We start from the raw sequence: 19,360 nt of genomic DNA on the forward strand, positions 1-19,360 counted from the left end.
TGGGTTGACCCAGTTTGGTCCATTACTCATTTCTATATTGTCTTTTTATTTTGCTGGGTCCAGTTTGCTGTTGTTTAGTGGAGCATGTTGCCATTTTGATCAGGGGCCATATTGGCTTATAATGTCCATGGAACAGACTTGTCAGCTTTTTATATCAAGTTTATGTTTGCCTCATAAAATGAACTAGAAAGTATCTCTTACTCCTTTATTTTCTAAAAGAGTTTGTGTAAAATTGCTGATGTTTCTTCCTTAAATATTAGACAGAATTCACCAGTTTCTATTTTTTGGGGCTGGAGTTTTAATCATGGGAAGGTTTTTGACTACAACTCCAAGTTCTCTAAGAGATTTAGGGCTATTCTGAGGTTTTATTCCTATTTATACTAATTTTGGTATATTGTCATTTGTCATTTTTTCTAAGTTATTGGATATATATATCTGTGTTCATTTATTATCTTTAACATCTCTAGAGTCTTTGGTGAGTCCCCTTGTGCCTTCCTGATATTGGTAATGTGTGTTTTCTCTTTTATTAATCATTTTTTCTAGGTGTTACCAACTTGGTTAATTTTTTGAAGAATCAACTTTTGGCTTTATTGAGTTTTTTATTGTTTGTTTTCTATTTTATGGATTTCTGCTCTCATCATTAATATTTTTTTTCTAATCACTGCAGGTTTAACTTGACACTCTTTTTCCAGCTTTTTAAGATGTAAAAGCTCATCTAATTTAAGCATTTAAAGCTATAAACGTGTCTCTTAATTACTCTTTTAGCTTCATCCCACGATTTGGGGTATCCTGTTTTCATTTCTCATATGTTATATATTCTCATTCCATTTAAAATACCATTTAATTTTTCTTGCATTTTCTTTTTTGAGCCCAAAGGTTATTTAGAAGTGTGCTATTTAATTTCCAAATAGTTCGAGAGTTTCTAAATATATTTTTGTTATTGATTTCTAATTTAATTTTGTGTGATCAGAAATTTATGGTTTCAATTTTTTAACATATTGTGAGTTATTTTATGGAGAGCATATGGTCTGTCTGGGTGAACGTGCCATGTACACTGACACATGTATGCTGTCTTGTTGAGTATATTGTTCTAGATGTCCATTGGGTCAAGGGGGTGGTTAATATTTCTGTTGTTTCTTCGCTTATTTTTTTTTGTTTAGTTCAGTTAATTGCTGAGAGTCAGGTATTAAAATTTCCAACTATAATTATGGATTTTTCTGTTTTGTCCTCTAGTTCTGTCAATTCTTGTTTATATATTTTGAAGCTCTGATATTAGGTGCATTCATGTTATGTCTTTTTGCTTAATAGACCCTTTTATTTGAAAGAAGTTTTTGCTGAGCATGGAATCCAGGTTCACAGTTCATTTTCTCTGCTAGTGCCTTGAAGCTGTCATTCCCTTGTCTTCTGTTTTGCTTTGTTTCTGATGAGGAGTCAGCCATTATTTTTTATCTCCCCCCTTTTCTATTTATCCTAGGTTTTTAGCAAGTTGGTTGTGACATCAGCAGGTGTGGTTTCCTTTGTATTTATTCTGCTTGCTTTTCACTGATCTTCCTTGGTTGGTGTGTTACTGTATTTTAATGAAATTTGGGAAAATTTTGGCCATCATTTCTTCAAACCTTTTTCCCAACTCCGTGCATCTCTCCCCTCCTCTTGGGATTTGACTGTACATAAGTTAGACCTCCTGTACTTTCCTATAGCTTACTAAGGCTGTTTAATTTTTGGTAAATCTTCTTGTCTCTCTTTGTTTCAGTTTGGAAATTTTCCATTGACCTGTCAAGTTTACCAATTTTTCCTAGCTTTATCCAATCTTTTGTTAATATCATACCATGAATGTTTTATTGGAGATTCTATGTTTTAGTTATTCCAGTAGATTCTTTTACAGTTTCCATCTCTCCTGCAATCACCCATATCTTCATTATAGTTTCTTCTGTGCATTGTTTACCATACTTATAGTTCCTTAAAGTGCTGGTCTTCTAAGTCTAACATCTGGGTTTATTTCTCTTGACCATGGGTTATATTTCCCTGTTTCTTTACATGCCTGGTAATTTTTTTATTGTACACCAGTCATTTGTACATTTATTGTACACCATACATTGTGGTTTATACTCTAGGTTTTGTTACCTTCCTCTGAAGAGTGTTTTGTTACTGCAGCTTCTTACATTACTGGCAGGTCACCTGAAGCTTATGGAGTTTATCACTTTTTGTTGAAGCTGTTGCTTCCTCTGCTTCACTCAAGCAGGAAGCCTGTTTATTGCAGGCAGACCCTCTCATAATAAGAATAATAATTATGAAAAGGTTTAACCACTTTTAACAAAAAAACTGTTTGGGGAAAATGTTACCTTCCTACACAATGTGTAACTACATTTGAGTTTTGGTATTGATTACTTTTCAACCTCAAAGGAGCCTACTTTCCTTTAAAGGTTATTCATTATTTATAACAAGGAATTTTTCTATGGTTTTCTTCAAACCAGTTTTTGTTTTTAGCAGGTACCATTGCAGGGAAGGTGCTGACTGGCCCCACCATCTCCTCAGCCGTTTGTGTGAAGAAGCCCTTTCTATCACAATATGATGGCTCCTTTTTCTGTTTCCTCCCAATCTCCTACTCCTTTCCCATTGCTTTTCCCCCCCGATATTGTAGTAATCTCTCTCTCTCTCTCTCTCTCCTCCTTTACCATGAACTTGTTGGTATACAAGTTACTTCTTCATCTGTGTTATTAGTGCCTGGCAGCATTAGGAATGGAGGAGATTTCCAAAATTGAGTTTCTATCACATTGATGTTCTGAGATTTGGTGAGCATGCTTGTTTCACTTGTGTGGTTTAAAGGATTTTATAGAAGGCAGCTTCTGTGTCAGCACTTTTCTTTAGTCTCTGAGTGACCAGTTTTACAGACTTACTCCAGCTCTGTCACTTTTCAGAGGTCCTAAACAATGCCAGGTGAAGATAAGACATAATTCTGTTTGAAACTGAAAAGCAATTCCCACTTGTTTTCTCAAAATTCAGAAACCTGAAAGATGTCATTGTCCAACCATTTCTGTTTGCGTTTTTGGACATTCTCTAAAATTCAGATTAGAAGCCCACTGAGATGAGTAAGCTGTGAACACGATGTGATGGCCTTGAGCCCCTTCTCAGCGTGTCTTCCCTGCACCCTTGTTGCTCCCTCATCCTGTGGGCACCTGGCCAGGGAGAAGCCCACAGTGAGGGACTAGGCTTTGTATTCCTTGACTCTTGAGGCAGAGGAGAGAAATTGCTTACTCTTGTGGGGGTCACCCAAGGGACTAACTGAATCAAATCTCATACCCTAGGTGGGCTGACGTTAATAAGAACGTGCGCATCTTCATGCTTTTCCTGGCATAGCAGGCAAGTGACCTAAACCCAGCCTGCAAACGGGGACACAGCTCACACACCGGGGCAGAGTTGACTTGCACTTGTGTTTGTGTATTTGGCAAGTGTAACATTGGTTTTAGTTTAATCAGCAGTTAACTCCAGCTCACAAAGGGTGAGAGAGGGGTGGGTTGGGTGTGTATTGTTAGCACATGTGCTTGCTTATTTAAACGATATTTAAGGAATCCTTGACCCAAAGAAATAATGGCCGGTGAGCTTGAGAGAAAGGGCATCTGGCTCTTACTGACACCAGAATCTCCTGTTTTAGATTATTTATGGCTCCAGGTTCTTTTCTTTTCTTTTCTTTTCTTTTTTTTTTTTGTGGTACTCGGGCCTCTCACTGTTGTGGCCTCTCCCGTTGTGGAGCACAGGCTCCGGACGCGCAGGCTCAGCGGCCATGGCTCACGGGCCCAGCCGCTCCGCGGCATGTGGGATCCTTCCGGACCGGGGTACGAACCCGTGTCCCCTGCATCGGCAGGCGGACTCTCAACCACTGCGCCACCAGGGAAGCCCAGGTTCTTTTCTTTGAAAAAGAAATTTTCTTCAGGGGCTGAGAAGACAGTAGAGGAGGGAGAGAGCCAGAGGTGGCTGAAGAGACTGTGTCCTGCCAGACCCTTTGTCTCCACTGTTACGAGCGTTCAGACTTTACATTTGTGAGAAAGCTAAGACAGGGATTCTTAAAGTCCATTTGGTTAAATTGGACACAACCCCGATTTCGTTTGGGGATGGTCCAAATCAATGTAGGGTGGATGACAAGTGTTAGGCTTATGGCAGGTGGCAGATTTGCTAGAAAACAAGTGACTTAATTACAGGCCTGAGGCACTTTGCCGAAACTTGTTCTGGGAGCTCCCGGCCCCTCTCCTTTGCTCCCCAGCAGACGGCAGCCCTAATATATGTGCTTCGGCCCACTTTTACTATCTCCTTGGAGCATCCTCAGGGCCACTTTAAAAAGCACCTAGGTGCTTAGAATTACTGATTTTATTGGCCAAAGGCAGGACTAACAGGTTTTACCGAGAATAATTTAGCACAGACTCCAAGGGGACATGTGCAGGCTGTTCCCTACAGGCTGGGGGGAAGGTCGGACTGCAGGGCAAGTGGGAGGGCTGTGCTTTTGAGAGTCTCCCTCTCTGTCCCCCGTGTTTATACGTGTGGTCTGCGCTGTGGAGCAGTGGCGAGGTCACCACTCCTCTGTGGTGTAATTAGCACATCTCGCTGTACAAACTCTTTGAGGCCCTGCCTGACTTTTCGGAATCCTCTCCTTTGCTTTCCTCTGTTTCAAAGAATTCTCTCCTACAGTTTAACAGTAGAACACAGTTTCTGAATGAACATCATTGTCATAAAAGCGTCGCTTGCAAACAACGGAAATTAATAGGGGTGTAATGTTTCTGATGTAGTTTAAGACTACGATGAAACATGTTAATCGTTAATATCCTGCATGTATTTGAACATAGGCGTGAGCACGTACCCACCCATGTGTACACTTCACATTTATAATCCGTCTTTCATACTCAACTTCCTTTGTTCCATCCCCCCTGACCTTAAAGATGCTGGATTTTTTTTTTAAGTGAATAGACTTTATATTTAGAGCAATTTTAGGCTTACAGAAAAATTGAACAGAAAGTACAGAGAGATATCATGTACCGGTTCCCCACATCTGTACCTAGAGTTTCCCCTATCAGTAACATCTTATGTCAGTGTGTGTGCATTTGTTATAGTTAGTGAGCCTATGTTGATACATTATTATTAGCTGAAGTCTATAGTTTACGTTACAATTCACTCTTGGTGTTGCGTATTCTCTGGGTTTGCACAAATGTGTAATGACATGTTTCTGCCATTGTAGTATCATACAGAGTAGTTGCACTGTGCTAAAAATCTCTGTTCTCCTGTTCACCAACCCTCCCCCCACCCTTTGGCATTCACTGATCTTTATACTGCTCCATAATTTTGCTTTTTCTAGAATGTCATAAAGTCGAGATCATACAGTATGCATGCAGCCTTTTCAGATTGGCTTCTTTCACTTAGTAATGTGCATTTAAGTTTGCTCTGTGTCTTCTCATGTCTTTTCTTGATAGCTCATTTCTTTTCAGTGCTGAGTAATATTACATTGTACTACAGTTTATCCATTCACGGTGGAGATTTTGGTTGCTTCCAAGTTTTGGCAGTTATGGATTAAGCTGCAAACATGCATGTGCAAGTTTTTGTGTGGACAGAAGTTTTCAATTCATTTGGGTAAATGCCAAGGGACAAGATGGCTAGATCATCAGATGCTGAATTTAAAAAGAAAAGAAAAAAATCGGGGATATTTGACACCTTCCAGTGCACTTACAGACCATGTGTTTTTTACCAGAGACGACTACCATGAGGATGGATTCTGCCAGCCTTACCGGGGAATCGCCTGTGCACGTTTCATTGGGAACCGGACCATTTATGTGGACTCTCTCCAGATGCAGGGGGAGATTGAAAACCGAATCACAGGTAGGAGCGCAGACCTTTGTTCTGAGACAGTGAGCACACTCGCAGCTGCCTGTCGCCACGCTGGTGTGTTTTCAGTCCCACTTGGGTGTTTTGTTGGTTATGACCTTGGACAGTGAGTCCCTGTGCCCTGCCTCCTGCAAGAGAAAGTCAGAGGCCTTTTTCAGAAGCAGTTGCAATTACCACCGCGGTTTATCCTAAAATGTTCCCATTTATATATGAAAATTAGCAAGTACAGTCTGCTTAGAATGTGCCAACACACTGAATTAAGTCAACCACGTGGGTCCGAAGCCCTGCATTGTCTTATCCTCACCGTGTGGCCAGGCCAGCGCCTGCCACATTCATTCTCGGTTTTACTTTTCCTGACTCTTTTGCCTTCTTGGAGTTACGCTTGATTAAACGGTACCTGGGCCTGATTTTAGCTGTTGGAGACAGAGGTTCCAGGCCATCGGCTGTGCCTGGGGACACTGCAGTGAACTCAGACCCCCGTAGGCCCCCAGTTTCCAGGCATAGCCAGGTCTTTGGGTACCTGCTCCGTTGTGTGAGAAATGGAGCAGATCATTTAGGAGTGAAGCTGCTCGTTCTCCGTCATTTTAGAAGTTACTGTCTCTGGTTGGTTGTTAGTCCTCACATTGGTGTCAAGGACTTCCTGGGGGAAAACCCTTGAGAAGTGAGAAAATGAATTAGACCAAGGCCCCAAAAAGCCCCCCTCCGCCTCTCTCTGCTCTCCCCACAAGCCCAGACGTTTTCTCTCCAGACTCTATAAGGAACAAGGAGGATCTTGTGAAGATGGCAGGTGTCCCCGTTGAACTACATCCTCTGCACAGTGGTTCTTGACCCCGACCAACCTGCGATGTGGGGCTCCCGGTGATTTTGGAGGGATTTGTGGAGGGGCTGGCAAAGCACTGCCCTGGTAAGGGCACAAAGGAGGTCCCCAGGTAGAAACTCACATAGGTGACACTGATGTTCTTCTAAGTTTTAGGTCAACCCTGGCTTTGTATTTCACCCACAGTCTGGAGGGTCTAAGGTCACGGTCACAGAGGGGCCTGGCTGGCCCATGGTTACAGAGCCCCCTGAGGACAGGGCCAGGTGTCCAGTGAGAATGGAAGGGCAGTAATGGGACCTGGAGATCTTGGAAGGTGCTATCTTGTTCCAATGGGAGAGAATCTTTTATAATTGTTGGTATCTCTCATTGGAAAAGCTTCTTATGCCATTTAAAGCAGAACTTCTCAAACTTTCTGACCACAATGTACAGTATCAATAAAAAGTATATTTTACATCGTGACTTAGTCTACACATACCTCTACTTCACAGAACTGAAATGGGCTACAGGAAACAACATTTGCCCTGAACAAAGGCAGTGAGTGCACTGCGATTTTTCTCTTCAGTTTTATTTCATTAAAGAAAAAAGTTGGTTCCAGCCTTAATGCAAACCATGCACCCTGACATCCTCTGTTCCGTTCTAGTCATCTTTTAAAATGCTACCTGCAGACCAGAATTAATTTTATATCCCAGTAATTGGCAAACACTGATTCAAGGCACAAGACTGTCTCTCAGTTATTTCTTCAGGAATTGTTTAAAGGATTAACAAATCAGATGTCTCAGCAGACTCATTTTTATAGTAGTTTTTAGGTACAAGTTTAGAATGAGGGTTCTCTACATTTGTGTATTTTTGAAAAAATAAACGTGAAGTTGCTCTAGACTGACTGACTTGAGGTTTAGAGACTGCAGTGGTTGTGGAGATAGTCTGTTTGGAGAGCGTGCTTGTCAGAACTCATTCCAGGGACTCTGGAAGCTTCCCAGGAATGGGCCCCAGAGAACCGTCAGAGTGATGTGCTGGGTGTAAACGAAAACGGGGACATGATGGTTGGACCTCCTCGGTGCCTAGAACCATCTTTCAGAAATAAGCCCTCACATGATAGGTTCTGGGGCGGGGGTAGGAGAAATCCTAAAAGGGTCAGCCTTGACATCCTATCAGTTGGCACCCCAAAAGCAATGCCATGTTTGGCTTTCTTAGGTCTTTCCCTGCCTGGGGGTCAGGTCCAACACTGGCAACAACCCTCTTGGTAGTCAGTTGCCAGCTCACGTGATGGGACTGAACTGGGTTCAAACTTGGTTCGTCAGCTAACTCCAAGAGACCCTGCACCTTAACCTCTTACCTCTCCATTCCTCAATTTTAATATTGTCCACAAGGGACCAGAAGACTAAGGATGATGTGAGCAGCACACTGCAGAGTGCCTGGAACCCAGCGCTGCGTGCCTGTTACCAGACCCTCATGGACCATTCACCTCACGTGCTATTTTATTGGCTCCATGTGGGCTTTCATTCCCCAAAGTGTGGCCTCGACAGATCACTTGACAGATAAAGACCCAGGCCCAGAAAGGACTGAGTGACTGACAACCCTGTAGTAAATGACAGGGCAGGGCCAGAACTGGGCTCCCATGCCAGCTCATCTAACCCAATGCCTGCCATGGGTGGCTGGTGGGTCCTTGGGGCGGGGGCGGGGGGCGTGGGACGGGGAGCGGTGTGGGGAATGGGTGCCAGCAGCGCCACCTGCTGGCCACAGTGGGCATGGCACTACAAGTCATGGGTGAAGCTGGGGCGTCCCAGGAACTAAATTCCAACCTCTCTGGTTTCCTCCTCCCCATCTCAGCAGGGTGTGTAGACAGAGGCGCCTCTTTTCCTCCAGCTGTCCAAGATCAGATCCTGATAAGCAGGTCCTTCATAGGTCAGAGTGGCGTGGGCCTTCTGGCGTGGGCATGTATGGGGCAACTGATGCTTTCCTTTGAACCCTGACCGCCACAGCCCTGAGGAGAGCGCCTGGAGTGCACGCCTTCCCTCCTGCCACTGGCAGCTCTGCTCCCGCTCACCTGCCTAGACTTTGTATCTGAAGCTCCCACCCCCTTCCCTTCTCCACATCAGGTGTCAGGTTCTTCCCATCAGGCTCCATCTTGTGACGTCTTGCCCCTAAAAAGCAAGCCAGCCCACCCTGGCTCCAGACTCTCCTGCGACAGCCTGCTTCTCTGCTCTCCTTTATCACAAAGCCCTGCCCCTCTCCCCACTTAGAACCTCCTCCAGCAGTTTCTTGGCTCTCCCCAGACTCCACCTGAGGGACTCCCCTGTACCCCCATTTGTCATCTTACTCCTCCTTAGGCTGCATGTCACAGGGCGGATCGTTCGTCTTTCTGGCACACTATCTCCATCCCCTGGCCAGGCCTCCCCTCTTCTCACAGGCCCTGAGATGTCAGGAAGACCCAGGCTTGGTCCTTGTGCCTCTGCTCCAGTCTCTCCTTCTAGAAGCCACTCAGCCCACAGCTTTACCTACCGCCATGTGCTTGCAGAGCCAGTTCATAGCAGGACCTTAAGAAGTGGCTTTGGGTCTGATAACAGAATCTTTCTGTCATGGAAGTAGCATCTAGGTGGATGAGATCTGGGGCCTAGTTTTCTTTCTTTCTTGTCTCGCTTTTGATGTTTGTAAATGAAGCCCTGACACCAGGGACCTTCTTTGTCTGGTGCAAACCTGGGCGGCCTATGTGCTCCCCAGGGCCCTGCTCTTGTGAGAGCCTCTCGCGGCTGGCAGAAGACAAGGCGGAGGGCGGGGGGCGGCGGGGCATGGTCGAGATGGGGGCCACGGGCGCCGGGCAGGGTGGGTGGGACCAGGGGCCCTGGGAAGAGTGGGGAGCCAGGGCTGGAGATGAAACCAGGGGCGCTGGGCAGGGGTTGCCGGGCAGATGTTGGTCCCAGGCAGGGCCCAGCCCACCCTAACGCCAGCCTCGCCGCCTCCGCAGCTGCCTTCACCATGATCGGCACCTCCACGCACCTGTCGGACCAGTGCTCGCAGTTCGCCATCCCGTCCTTCTGCCACTTCGTGTTCCCGCTGTGCGACGCGCGCTCCCGGGCGCCCAAGCCGCGCGAGCTGTGCCGGGACGAGTGCGAGGTGCTGGAGAGCGACCTCTGCCGCCAGGAGTACACGATTGCGCGCTCCAACCCGCTCATCCTCATGCGGCTGCAGCTGCCCAAGTGCGAGGCATTGCCCATGCCCGAGAGCCCGGACGCCGCCAACTGCATGCGCATCGGCATCCCGGCCGAGAGGCTGGGCCGCTGTGAGTCTGTGCCCGCCCCCGAGGCCGGGGTCCTGCCTCTTAAGAGCCTGGGGACCCCATTCCATCCGGGGAAGTCTCACAGACCGGCCCCCATTCCGGTAGGGCAGTTGCGGGGTGGGGACTCGCCGTTGTCCGGTTCCAGTTGCACAGCCCTCCTGGCCCTGCCTGCTTGTGGGTCCCCAGTAAGTCACTCTACCCTGATGAGCCACAAACTTGGCTCCTCTAAGAATGGGAGGACTTTCTGCACCTGCCCCCAAAGCTGTGAGGAGCTTTGGGGGAGGCAGGGTCCGCTTCCAAGACTGCCTTGTGGTGCACAAGCATCTCTCAGCAGCTGACTAGGATTGTGGCCCTCCTTGAGGGGAGGGGACCCAGGGAAGCGGTCGCCTCCCTCCCAGGCTTGGGAAATATTCACTTCCTTGGCGAGGCCAGGGTTCCCGAGGGCGGCAGGGCTCCTCACCAGGGCAGTCAGAGCCTGGTCTACAGACCCACTGCACCGTCCAAATCCTGGTTGCCAGGCTGACTCCATGGGACCTCAGGCAAGTTGCTTAAATATGAGTTTCCTCATATTACACGGGGATAATAACTGCTGACCTCAGTAGCTGGAATGTAGATTAAATGAATTAGTATTTAGAAAGTTCTTAGAACAGTGCCTGCACACGGCAAGCACGGTGTAACCGGTGTTCAACAGACACACACCCCAGGTGTGGCTCAGAGAGGCCCTGGGTCCCCCTGGCCCCGGAGTGGAGTGAGCCTGGGGCTCTGTGCACAGGAGGCTGAGCCGCGTCCTCACTGAGGCTGGCGGGCCAGGCCTGGGAGTTTCTCTTCCCTGCTGTGTCGTTTGGTTTTGCTTCTAGTGCAAGCGAACGTGAGGCTGGGGTTGACATCGTCATTGTGGAATGGGGGTGCCTCGTGAGTCCAAAGGTGTTTCAGGGCCATAGAATAACTTCTGACCAGTTGTTTCCCTATATATGTACCTGGTGCACCCGCCCATTAAATTTGTGGGCTTGGGACTGTATTCAGTCATTACGTCTAATGCTGCTTTCCTTGGAAGTGATGTCAAACTCTTCGGTCTTTTGGAAATTTCAGTATGGGTACATCCAGGCAAAGTGGCTTTGTTGTTCCTTTTTGGAATAGTTGAAGAAGGGTGCTCCCTGGAACCCCAGAGGAGGGCGGCTTCCTCTTAATTTTTGGGCCTCCTGACGCATCTTCTCTCTCAGACCATCAGTGCTACAACGGCTCAGGCACGGATTACAGAGGGACGGCAAGCACCACCAAGTCGGGACACCAGTGCCAGCCGTGGGCCCTGCAGCATCCCCACAGCCACCACCTGACCAGCGCCGACTTCCCCGAGCTCGGAGGAGGGCACGCCTACTGCCGGAACCCTGGAGGGCAGATGGAAGGCCCCTGGTGCTTCACGCAGAATAAAAACGTACGCATGGAACTGTGTGACGTACCCTCTTGTAGTATGTATTCTCTCTCTCTTTTTTTTTTAAAGTGTTGACTGTGGGGTGTACTTTGTGATGATGTGGAACCGGGAGGCTGATAGCTCTGGGAGCCCCCTGCCCACACCGAGTTTCACCACCATGATTATTTGTTTTAAATAAAGCTGTTGCTGGTTGTAAAAGTAGTATCTCGTCATTATAGGACGTTTTAAATTATAGAAAAGTCTGAAGAAGAATGTGTAAATCACCCCTAATTTTACCACTCAGCAGAGACTACTGTTTACACTTGGAGGCCCTTCTGTCAGCCCTCTTTCCATGTGTGGTCCTGGGATATTCAGTTTGGCCTCTTGTTTCCCAGTGAACATTGTCATGCATTTCCCACTATTAGTGGAAATGCTTCCCATTACTATTACAACCAGCTTCTCAGACCAGCATCTGTGGTTGGGGCACAAGGCCTCCTGCTTGCCCTCCCTCGCCTCCCACTCTGCTCAGCTTTTACACAGAGACTCAGCAGAGTGAGGAGAAAATAGAACTTAAATCTCCTAACTGTTTTCCCTGCAATTTCTGTCTTAAATTATGACTAGGAGAAAAGTTTGTAGTTCATGGTTGCAAATTTTACAGACATCATTATCTCTGTGCAGGAATAAATTTTAAGAATGAAAAGTTTGGTAAATAGATTATAGTAAAGTTATTCAATGGAATGCTACAGTTGTTTAAAAAAATTTCCTGCCAGGAAGGATGTTCATATTGACCTGTTAAGGGAAAGAAGCAAGCTGGAGGGCAATAGCTGTGGTATGTCTTTTTGGTTTGTCTTTCTTCCTGTTCTTCTCTCTGTCTCTCTCTGTCTTTCTCGTATCCTCCCTCCCTTCCCTTTCCTTTCCCTCTCACTTTCCTTCCTTCCTCCCTTCCTCTTTCTTTCCTTCTGATAAAAGAAACAAAATGAGTGAAGGGTATGTGAGTGAGCACGCATATGCACCTGTATTTCATGGAAGAAGTTTTGCAAAGATAAACATCATACTTTCAGCAGTGATTTCCCATGACCTACAGATATGTTAAAGCATAAGATGTTTTTACAATGAGCAGTTTTTATTTTTGTAATTAAAAATGAATCGAATCATAAAGAGAAATATGTATGTTCTTTGACCTGGCAATGCCATAGGAATCTTATATTGCAGAAATATTTGCACTTAAAGGGCAGAAATGCAAGGATGTTTGTTGCAGGATCACTTTTAACAGCTAAATGACAAACAGAGTAATTGTTTACCAACAAGGGGTTGGATGATAATTGAAGTACATCCGTACCTTGGGACAGTGTGCAGCTCTTGCAGAGTGCCTAGTGCTGTCTGTTCTGCGGGAAACGTGGCCTGAGATATATTATTCTGCCACAAAACCAGGAGCAGGAAAACATGGATGATGTGATTCCATTTAAAATTCTGTTTTTAAAAATTATATGAAACTGCTGCTTCTCTATGTCAAATTAGTTGAATATTGGTTATTTCATGTTCAACTTAAATATATACATAAAAAATTAAGTGAATACCAACCTATTAACAGTAGTATATATAGCCTTTGGTGAAATTAGTTATTAGGAACATTCACGTTTCTCTAATGCTGTCAATAGAATTATTAATAAGCATGTGTTCTGTTGGTGATTTTTAAAAGGTAATGATAAAAGTTAATGGTTTACAAACCTATGGATGGTGGTCACATCTCTCACCTTGGCCTGAGGGTCCTGGAATCTCCCCTTAGCCCTAATCGTGAAAAATGACCCAGAACCCCCACTGCCCCTGAGTCTTCTGAAATATCTGCCTCCGGGGTGGGGTCAGGAGAGTTGTGTGTGTGGTTGCATTTGATTTTTATCTTCTTTTGGAGGCTGGGGGGCAAGACTGGCTTTGGGACAAGGCTTCTTTACTATGGTGGTGGTAGTGGTGATTTTTAGAACTGAATTAGCTCTTTTGGGGGACCACATGGACCAGAAATCACTTGTTTGCTTTTACATGGAAAGCTCATTACCCACTGGTCATAGGGAGGCCCAAGTCCCATGTGATTATTCACAAGGTTAAGGTGAAAACTGTTGTGGGGAGAGGGGCCTTTTGGAGGACTTGCCTTCCACATCACAGAGCAGAAGCCTCAACTCTCCCTCAGAGGGCAGCGCTGCCCACAGGGCTCCTGGCCGTCCTTTTAGCCTTGCAGCCTGGGGCCCTCTGTGCTTTTCTGTAAATCCTGTAGGGGGAGACAGAGCGTTGCTCTTCACCGTGGAAAAAAATGAAGGAAAAACACTTGGAACTGCTGCAAATTGTTAGGTCAAACTCATTGGCTACCAGTGCTCTTTTAAATCAAATGTATTTTTAATTATTGTCTTAAAAGAATATGGGTTCATTGTACAAAAATGTGGAAAACCCTAAAATGTTGAATGAAGAAAAGGATCATTTCTAATGCCAGTATCCAGTTTCCTTCACTGAGGACAAGCATGTCCCATGTGTTTCATCGAGTTTAGTAGAGATGAAAAGTCAGAGCACCTATCTCCAACGGTATTCAGATTAGAAGGGAATGTGATGGTGGTGTTTGCTACCGTAAGGCCTTTAGAGTTTGTTTATTAACTTTTTTATTTTTTTTTGCGGTACGCGGGCCTTTCACTGTCGTGGCCTCTCCCGTTGCGGAGCACAGACTCCGGACGCGCAGGCTCAGCGGCCACGGCTCACGGGCCCAGCCGCTCCGCGGCATGTGGGATCCTCCCGGACCGGGGCACGAATCTGTGTCCCCTGCATCGGCAGGCGGACTCTCAATCACTGCGCCACCAGGGAAGCCCTAAGAGTTCGTTTATTTTTTGAGCTCTGTATTCCTCTTTGTTTCCGTGGTGGGCAGTTCTAGATTGTGTCTCATAAATGTTTAGCGGGATGTGTGTTTTTGGGTACATTACTTTTTTCGAGGTTTGGCTTATAATTTTGTCCCTTTGTGAAACTTACCCTGATTATCTACTTATGCTTGAATATTTTAGTTGGAGGTGGGAGTGGGATGGTGGAGAACTTCGAGTTGCAAACGGGGATGTTTTCAGAAAACTCACGAACGCCTTGCTGTTCACAGGCCCCCAAGACAGCAGCAGGCTGGGAATTCTGTACATCCTGGTTCCAAGCATCGCCATTCCCCTGGTCATCGCATGCCTTTTCTTCTTGGTCTGCATGTGCCGGAATAAACAGAAGGCTTCTTCCTCCACGCCCCAGAGGCGGCAGCTGATGGCCTCACCCAGCCAGGACGTGGAAATGCCTCTCCTCAACCAGCACAAGCAGGTCTGTGTGCCCCCGTATTCAAAGAGGCAGCTCCCCCAGGCTTAACCTCTACCTGGAGATTCTTAATTTGCTTGATACACAGCACATAATTCTTTTAAACTGTCCTTCCTTTTGCCGTTTCTTCTCTAAAATATACCAGGACGTTTGTGTCCTTAGGGGGTATGTGGAAGGTGTGTTTGGACTTCACTCTTCTCCCTCGACGGAGACCAGCCATTTTAGCATGGGCCCGAATGAGGTGTCCTCCCTTTGCTGTGCTTCAGCTGTCCCCACAGGAGGACACACAAAAGAAGGGCTCAGATCACCCCCACCACTAGAGGGTCAACATGGTATTTTTAAGGGATGATGACCTGTTTTCTGGTCAGTTTGGGTTTGGGTTGGTTTTGCTTTGTTTTGTTTTACAGGGAAGGACACAGCAACAGTCCTGTAGTGGTGGTAAGGGGGCAGACCACCCCCAACCTGAGTTCTTAGGGTAGCGAGAACACACTGAAATGTATCACAGGAGGAGGTCTCTCCCAGCCCACCTAGCTTCAGTGAAGGGGCATTTACATTACTTGAAAGTTTGGGGGGAAGACCATTTCCATCCAGGCTCTGAAGAGGGAGAAGGTGGACTCATTCTGCTCAGTAGCCAGGAGTCACGGAGGGTTTGCTGTGGGTGAAGGGCTGGCAGGTGAGGGCACAGATTCCCTTGGGTTCAGAGAGCCTCCGAGGACGGGGGCCAGGCACACAGAAGGGATGGGAGGTTGTAGAGGCTGAGAGCAAGGTTCAAATCGATTTCACCTGTGTGGTGCTTCTGTCAGGTGGCATCCACTGGAGAATCTAATCGAGAGGAAGGGGCAAAACAGGCCCTTGGAGGCACATCTGGAGAACAGCTGGCCTGGACTCTAAAAATGACTCAGATCGGGGGACGCACACCTCAGGGTTCGAGGGAAATAGACATTGCATCTTGTTGTGATGAACAGTGGTGACTGGGCCTGTCAGTGGGCACATAGCAGGGAACATCAGGAAAATCCCTAAGTGGGGGACACAGCTGGGAGGACAGCCGGAGTTCAGCATGGCTGGGGTGTGTAAACAGGTGTGCGCACACACACACCCTCACACATATAGTCTGCAATGTTGTCTTTGGGTGGGGACATTGTTTGCAGCCTGGTTGGGACCCTGTTGAAGGTTTCAGGCAGCCTCATGGTGTCAGAGCACATTTAAGAGCAGAGAGCATTGTGCGGGGCAGGCTGAGCCTGGGCTGGGTGGGACTGGCGGGTCCTCTGCAAGCCCAGGCTGGGGGGCGGCTCTAGGACTGCCGCCCCCCCAGAATGCCCTCCCAGCTGTTCAGCTCTGCCTTCTCGCATCTCGGTGGCAGAAATGTTTCACCAGAGCTTTTCTTTTTGGCAGGCCAAACTCAAGGAGATCAGCTTGTCCACGGTGAGGTTCATGGAGGAGCTCGGGGAGGACCGGTTCGGCAAGGTCTACAAAGGGCATCTGTTCGGCCCGGCGCCGGGCGAGCAGACCCAGGCCGTGGCCATCAAGACACTGAAGGACAAAGCGGAGGGGCCGCTCCGGGAGGAGTTCCGGCACGAGGCCCTGCTGCGGGCACGGCTGCAGCACCCCAACATTGTCTGCCTGCTGGGCGTGGTGACCAAGGACCAGCCCCTCAGCATGATCTTCAGCTACTGCTCGCACGGCGACCTGCATGAGTTCCTGGTCATGCGCTCGCCGCACTCGGACGTGGGCAGCACAGACGACGACCGCACGGTGAAGTCCGCCCTGGAGCCCCCCGACTTTGTGCACGTGGTGGCGCAGATCGCCGCGGGCATGGAGTACCTGTCCAGCCACCACGTGGTCCACAAGGACCTGGCCACCCGCAACGTCCTCGTGTACGACAAGCTGACCGTGAAGATCTCGGACTTGGGGCTCTTCCGCGAAGTGTACTCAGCTGACTACTACAAGCTGACGGGGAGCGCGCTGCTGCCCATCCGCTGGATGTCTCCCGAGGCCATCATGTACGGCAAGTTCTCTGTGGACTCGGACATCTGGTCCTACGGCGTGGTCCTGTGGGAGGTGTTCAGCTACGGCCTGCAGCCCTACTGCGGCCACTCCAACCAGGACGTGGTGGAGATGGTCCGGAGCCGGCAGGTGCTGCCCTGCCCCGACGACTGCCCCGCCTGGGTGTACGCGCTGATGATCGAGTGCTGGCACGAGTTCCCCAGCCGGCGGCCCCGCTTCAAGGACATCCACAGCCGGCTGCGGGCCTGGGGCAACCTGTCTACCTACAACAGCTCGGGGCAGACCTCAGGCGCCAGCAACGTCACGCAGACCAGCTCCCTCAGCACCAGCCCCGTCAGCAACGTCAGCAACACCCGCTACGGGGGCCCCAAGCAGAAGGCCCAGCCCTTCCCGCAGCCCCAGTTCATCCCCATGAAGGGCCAGATCAGACCCATGGTACCCCCTCCCCAGCTCTACATCCCCGTCAATGGGTACCAGCCCGTGCCGGCCTACGGGGCCTACCTGCCCAACTTTTACCCGGTCCAGATCCCGATGCAGATGGCCCCGCAGCAGGTGCCTGCCCAGATGGTGCCCAAGCCTGGCTCCCACCACAGTGGCAGCGGCTCCACCAGCACGGGGTACGTCACCACCGCGCCCTCCAACACGTCTGTGGCAGACAGGGCAGCCCTGCTCTCGGAGGGCACTGAGGACACGCAGAATGTCCCGGAAGACGTGGCCCAGAGCCCCGTGCAGGAAGCAGAGGAGGAGGAGGACGGTTCCGTCCCCGAGACCGAGCTGCTGGGAGACAATGACACTCTGCAGATGGACGAGTCTGAGGTCCAGCTGGAAGCCTGAGGGCTGCAGGGCCGCGGGGCGCTTGGCAGGAGACTTGGGCCTCCCTGAGGAGCGCGCCCCGGGTACCAGTGGGCTGGAGTGCAGTCTCCCTGGGCGAAGTCCTCCTCTGTCGTCCTCTCGTGCATGGAGCAGCTCTGTGCCCACCTGCTTGGTTGGAGGGTCTTGTAGCCAATGGCTCCTGACAAGGCAGGGGTGGTAGGTAACGCAGCAGGACGCATGGTGACCCCCAGTGCCACCTACATTTCCCTGGAGGTCAATCGGCCGTGAGCAGTGCCTGTGCTTTGAAGGAAATTAGGTGGCACCTTCCCTCCATATTGCATAGGGATTGAATATTTCCAAACATTGGGAAAACAGGCCTGCAAAAAGGCAGTGAGGTGGGACCTCGGGCTTTGCGATGCCCAGCGACTGGGCTGCTGCATGAGGATGGAGGAGGCTGCTTTTCTCTCTGCTACCCCCCCCCCCCCCCCCCCGCCCACCAGTAACAGTCTCCCTTCAGCCACCAAAGATTAGTGGGAACAGGACGCGTTCGCCTGCCGTCTGTCAGAGTCTGATGAGAAAGGGGCTCCTGGAATGGGAGTTCCGTATTAAAACGAAATGTGCCTTAAAAGAAACCCACACAATTTTGTACTTCTGTGAAATGATTTTAATTATCCTGCATGTGTATTTTGCCCAGTTTTCTGGATTCAAGGGAAAGTGTTTTTGGGGTTTGGAATGTTACAAAGGAGACAATATTGTACAGAGCACAGTATTGTTATTTTTTTCTTTTTTTTTTTTAGAATCCTGTACAGACCTTAAATGTAATTTATATGGCTTTTGTATGCCATTTTCATTGAAGAATTTTGAGCTTAAAATAATGACTTCGTAATTTAACTGTTTACGTTACTCGCATTGGGATGCCACCTGATTGTATTTTGGTTTGCTTGTGTTTGTACCATATGTAAGCGAGGTCAGTTCATTTCAGAGCTCCTATGAGAGAAGGAGCACAGGTACACTGCATCTGACACACGGGGTAGAGCGCACTTGTATAACTCCCACGCCTGGTGTATCCAATAAAGAAAAACAGAAGGTTCAGTCTGCCCTCTGCAGGTCCTGAGGACATCAGGCAGCGGGAGGTGCTGGATGACGGAGATGCCCAACGGTAATGATTTGCGCTGAGGTTTAGGGGGCTCATCCAGGGCCAGCGACTCCGTTTGACTGTGGATATACGTTGACAGATAAATGATGGGAGCAAGTTGCATTGCTTTTCTCGGTAAGGTCTGTGGCAGGGATTAGCTGCAGATGACAGTGAAGATGGTCTCTTGTTTTAAACCTCTCCTCCTGAGGTCCTAGAGCCCCTGCCATTTTTAGACCTGGAGTCTGGCTCTTCCCAAGGCCCTGGAGCAGGGCTGGAGGGGGAGAGAGCGAAGGAGATTGGGCCTCCTTCACCACCTGCTCAGAGCTGCCTGCATCCCCTCGTTGGCTGGCAGCGTGGCCAGCTGAGTCCAGGTACATCTGGACCAGGGTCAACTGCGGGGTCAGTGGCTCCAGGGCTTCCACTCAGGAGAGGGGATGGGTGAGTCCTGGAGATGCTTCTGCCAGCCAGCCAATGGCCTTTGCTGCCCCTCGGGCACGTCCCTGTCTCCCAGCATGGCCTGGTTGGTTTTCCGTGTTTAATGGAATAGGTCCATAACCCTGGGCCAGGCAAGACTCAGGTAGGAATTCGCTTCACATCCTCAGGCATTGGCTCTTTAGCCTGCATCAGAACATCCGGCAAGGCTTGTTGCAAAATGAGCACTGCCCTCCCCGCTCCCAGGTAAGTCTGGGTTGGACCAAGAAAGTACATTTCTAACAAGAGCCCAGAGGG

At 48.7% G+C, this 19,360-nt stretch overlaps 1 protein-coding gene across 1 annotated transcript in view; it reads left to right on the top strand.

Annotated features, from left to right (window-relative positions):
* Window positions 1–18,586, top strand: part of ROR2 (receptor tyrosine kinase like orphan receptor 2) — a 218,101-nt gene extending 199,515 nt beyond the window's left edge. Inside the window, exons 5-9 of the mRNA XM_029203688.1 lie at window positions 5,729–5,856; window positions 9,642–9,956; window positions 11,174–11,419; window positions 14,483–14,685; window positions 16,072–18,586. Of these exons, the coding sequence (XP_029059521.1) occupies window positions 5,729–5,856; window positions 9,642–9,956; window positions 11,174–11,419; window positions 14,483–14,685; window positions 16,072–17,517 (2,338 nt within the window). The 3' untranslated portion in view covers window positions 17,518–18,586. The remainder of the gene's footprint in view (window positions 1–5,728; window positions 5,857–9,641; window positions 9,957–11,173; window positions 11,420–14,482; window positions 14,686–16,071) is intronic.
* The last annotated feature ends 774 nt before the right edge of the window (window positions 18,587–19,360 follow it).

This window comes from Monodon monoceros, unplaced genomic scaffold, assembly GCF_005190385.1.
Source record: "Monodon monoceros isolate NGI ecotype Baffin Bay Population unplaced genomic scaffold, NGI_Narwhal_1 Super_Scaffold_5, whole genome shotgun sequence".
Taxonomy (NCBI): Eukaryota; Metazoa; Chordata; class Mammalia; order Artiodactyla; family Monodontidae; genus Monodon; species Monodon monoceros.